This window comes from Clinocottus analis, unplaced genomic scaffold (assembly GCF_023055335.1).
Source record: "Clinocottus analis isolate CAN_PGR_092001 unplaced genomic scaffold, fCliAna1.0.p SCAF_7, whole genome shotgun sequence".
NCBI lineage: Eukaryota > Metazoa > Chordata > Actinopteri > Perciformes > Cottidae > Clinocottus > Clinocottus analis.
Window position 1 is genome coordinate 18386609 of NW_027176229.1, and position 4247 is coordinate 18390855.

Sequence of the window (4247 nt, forward strand, 5' to 3'; positions counted from 1 at the left end):
CATACGCGCACACGCACACGCACACGCACACACACAATCCCCTGTACCCCCTGTCTACAGAAGCTTGTTGCTCCGACAACTGCAGCCCCAAGCTAATGACCTCCCCTGGAGCTTTAGTTTTGTGTGTTTATGTGTGCGTGGACAATAGGAGATGCATCTCCCTCACAGTGAAAGCACAGAAGCTTCACATGGACATAAAATGAAAAAGGAGCTAAGAAAAAAGAAAATAAGGATGGGGATGTAGCACAAGGAAAAAGAGATCCCAGAATTTAAAACTGGAATCTTCTTTGATTTGTGAGGAAGGCCGAAAGAATGGGGAGAACTTGGCTTATAAAAACGGAACAAATAACATTCAAGAAGAAGAAGCACATGAGAAACAGAACTAATCGGAGGGAGTGTGAGAAAGTCGGAGAAGCATCCCCGCTTCTCGGTGAAGCAGCCAGGCCAATCCACCTCCAATTTCCTCTGGTCTGACTGGTCGATAGTAGTGGTAATTACTGGTAAACGCTCTTGAGCCCTGCACCACTCCTGAGGGGAAAAGAGAGTTTTCCCGCCTCACCCATGCATCTACAAACTTAACCGTGAGCAATGTTTGCTTTTCAATGCGTGTATATGTACTGTGTATAAACGCGCTTGACTTTCTGTTTCTGTGTACATTACTGTGCATGTGTTCAATCGCCCCAGTCCTCAAATGTTTGCACACATTATTTATGGCGGTACACAAACGCCCTTGCCGTACGTTACAACAGGTAAGTGTCCTTTCAGTATGTTTGTGTTTGCACACATGAGTGTCAGCGCTACTAAAGTGTGTTGTGTGAGTTTTTGCCTCCCTGCTTCAAAAAGAGGGGAAGGGGGGCTCTGCTGTCTCTCCTCTGCCGGCCGCACCATGATCGATTTCTCTGCCCTCCTCAGCCCAGCCCCTCTAATGTAATAAAGCAGGCCGCTCCCCTAGACAGCACCAATCAATCTACAGAGCCATTCATCCTGCCTTTGGGCTCAGCCGGCCGACCCTAACTGGGGAAATGGAGACAGAGCCCCATCGATCACGAATAAATACACACACACACATCCACGGACACACACACATCCACACGCACACACAAAAATGAATGAACACACAAATGTATTTGTGCTTGCACAAGGACATGTCAACAAGCACACACACACCATATACATCAAAACCGTGGCATATATGAGAGAGAAAGAGATAGAGAAAGAAAGAGTAAAAGAAAGGAAGTAAGAAAGAAAGAGTGAGAGTGATACAAACAGAAACACACAGAGTATAGATAAGAGGCTGACCTGTTTGTGCATTTCAATGTTGAGGCCATAAGACATCTCGTAGTACTGAGGAGGACAGAAGGTCATCTTAGTGAAAGGAATTCTGAAACTTAAGCAACTCAGAGAATGTGCGCCGTGACCGTACGTGCATTTCATTGTAATAACCATGCTTGCAGTTCTTGTGTAGCGCCAGGTCATTCTTACAGAGCAACCAAACTGCATTTAATAGATCCAGCATCCAAATTAAAAGCTTTTTCTCTGTATAGGAGTGTCACCAAACAGGTGAAGTAGATACATATGTTTGTAAAAACAATTTAGAGCAGCATTGATGTCTACTTTTTGTTAGTTTGTCATGTGTGATGATGAATCAAGTGTCACGTGGATCTCACCATGACATAGTGTCTCTGCATCTCTGTCTTTTCACTGGCCAGTTTCTCACACTCCATCTTGAGGCTGAAAAAGACAACAATACAATATTTACTTCAGTGAGTGTTACAGTACAAACTAGTGTTATTGCTTATTAATGAATATAAGCAATATGTGGTTGTCTGATACATATAAACTAGGAACAAACAGTGATGATGTTCTTCTAGATATAATTGAAATGAAGAAGATGATTCTTCCAGTCTCTTTTGGCCATAAGATGTTCGGTATAACCCTGCTTTATGTATGTGGGAATCAGGATGTGAGAAAACCCAACAGTTTGTAGGTCAGAAGCATTCACCTGTTGAGGCCAAACCTCCCTAACAACATAAATAAGTAAAAGTATAAACAGATAAAGCCAAGAAAAATGGCACACATACTCAAGCAGTCTTTTCATAACACACATACGGGGGGAATAAGGAGTGATTTATGAAACCCTGAGCCCACACGCCACCCTCTGGTTTTCAACCATCCCCAAGACTTAGACCTACCGCAGTGTAAGCGCTAACACTGATGACTGGGTCTGCTGCATGTGTGTGCACTTTTGTGTAATCCAGGTTTATGGGTTAGTACGAGGCCAGAGCTGGGGTTTTGTTCATTATGGTTAGGGGGATGACTGTGGTTAGGGTGAGGTTTAGTGTTATAGGGTTGATGACAATGAAAAAAAATGGCTGTTGTGCAGCCCACAAAGACAGAGGGGCCTTCGATGTGAATGTGTGTGTTTGTATTATCCACCTGTGGTACTGTGCCTGAAGAAACTGGAACTCCTCCTTGATGCGGTCCAGTGACTCTGGGATGGTGAACTTGAAGGGCTGGCCTGGAGCCTGGTCGGGAGCCACACGCAGACACACACACAGGCGCGCGCGCGCACAGACACACACACACACACACACACACACACACACACACACACACATATATATAAAACACACACTCATTATGTGGCCTACAATTTGCATCTGATCTTCCAGGCCCACATAATGTCAACAACTTGTAATTATTAGCAGTGTATTAAACAAACAACATTATCAATCACATCCTGTTTCTCAGGGCACATGCAGAGCCCAATTAACAAGAAGAAAGAGACTAATTCGAGCATGTGCTTAGTCTGAAGGCTGTTTAAAGTAAGGCAACAAGAGACTTAGGTCCAACAAAGAGGCAACGATATCTCCCTGGCTGTGAACACCCGATTACAACGAGGTGAGCAACTGTTCAAGCAGGAAGGGGAGCGCCTTACCGGGTGTCGCCCCTGGGGGAACATCGTTGTCTTCGGGAGGATGCAACCGTTTCCTTCTTTAAAAACCCCGCTTCTCGGGCTCAGATTGGGGGCACCGTGGGGATGAGGGATAGGAGGTGGGATCCAGATCACGGGCACGAATCCATCGGCCGTTATTGGAAGGACCGTCTGTCGTTAATTTCAAACAAAATCGAGCGCGACGCCGCTCCGTCCGACTTCACGGACCGTTTAACGCTCCTCCGCTCCGCCGGCAGCGCGGCCGTAAATCAACCGGAAAAACAAGGGGAACCGCTCTATCCGGAGGCGGATATTGGGGGGATGCACCAGGTGAGAAGTGAAAGGCAGTGGCCACCTGAATCCCTCCAGCGTTTGTTTTGCGTCCGAGCCGATGTATTCCGAGTAGCGTCGCTCAGATACAAACAAACACGTACAAAGTGAAGCCAGTGGACCCTCAACGGACCGCCGCAAACTGTCGGCTCTCAGTCGAAGCAAAGGCAACAAATCCACACAAGTTAATTGCAGTGAAGAGTTCCCACTTGACTCGCCGCGGTCGCTCGTTGGCGGTTGAACGGGCAACAAAAACAGAAATATTTACTTTCCCGCACAGTTTGAATGCGTCCAAAATAGATTACACGAAAAAAAGAGGAACTATTTTGTTAGTTTTCATAAAAACAACTCCCTGAAGCGGCGGCAGTCCTCCGTCTAGCTCAGCTTTACCTCAATGGCAACTTTCTCACGCGGTTTCACGCTCCCCAGCTAACCGAAACTGTAAGCCGGCCCACAAAACGGCTCTGGACCAATCAGAGCCTTCGCTCCACGTGGGTATAGTGATGCAGTTTATACAGCTGACCAATAGCCACTCTGTAAACTGCCCCAAGTCTGTTGACCTGGTTGAGCTACGCGGATTCTGGGCAATCAGGGCGTAGCAATGAGCTGCCATTCCGGAGGCGCGCTGGGCGGGCAGTGTGGTGTGTGAAGGCAAGTCCCAACTGTCAATCAAAGTAACGTGGGCTTAGCAGGAGCGAGGTTTAAGATGTGCGCGTGTACATGCATGCTGATACACAAACGAATCAGCCCTCACACAGAAATACAAATAGTGTATTTATTAGTAGCTGCTGTGAACCTTCGTGTCATGGCAAATCAACGCAGATCTCCTTCCTCTTCTATGTCTATGCAATATACAGCGTGCAAATTAATTTAGTAGTGCTCACTTTTTGATCCACTTCTCTAAAGAAAAAATAAATAATTGAATTATGCTGCTCATTTGTTGCTGGCTACATGTTCAAGCAGTTAATTGTCCTAGTCCCAG

General features: G+C 46.3%; 1 protein-coding gene across 1 annotated transcript in view; it reads right to left on the minus strand.

The window, feature by feature from the left end:
- LOC137805031 (transducin-like enhancer protein 1) overlaps positions 1-3703 on the minus strand; it is a 19356-nt gene extending 15653 nt beyond the window's left edge. The window contains exons 1-4 of the mRNA XM_068604680.1: positions 2939-3703; positions 2437-2525; positions 1668-1731; positions 1300-1344 (exon numbers count right to left, since the gene is read on the minus strand). Of these exons, the coding sequence (XP_068460781.1) occupies positions 1300-1344; positions 1668-1731; positions 2437-2525; positions 2939-2962 (222 nt within the window). The 5' untranslated portion in view covers positions 2963-3703. The remainder of the gene's footprint in view (positions 1-1299; positions 1345-1667; positions 1732-2436; positions 2526-2938) is intronic.
- Positions 3704-4247: the final 544 nt, after the last annotated feature.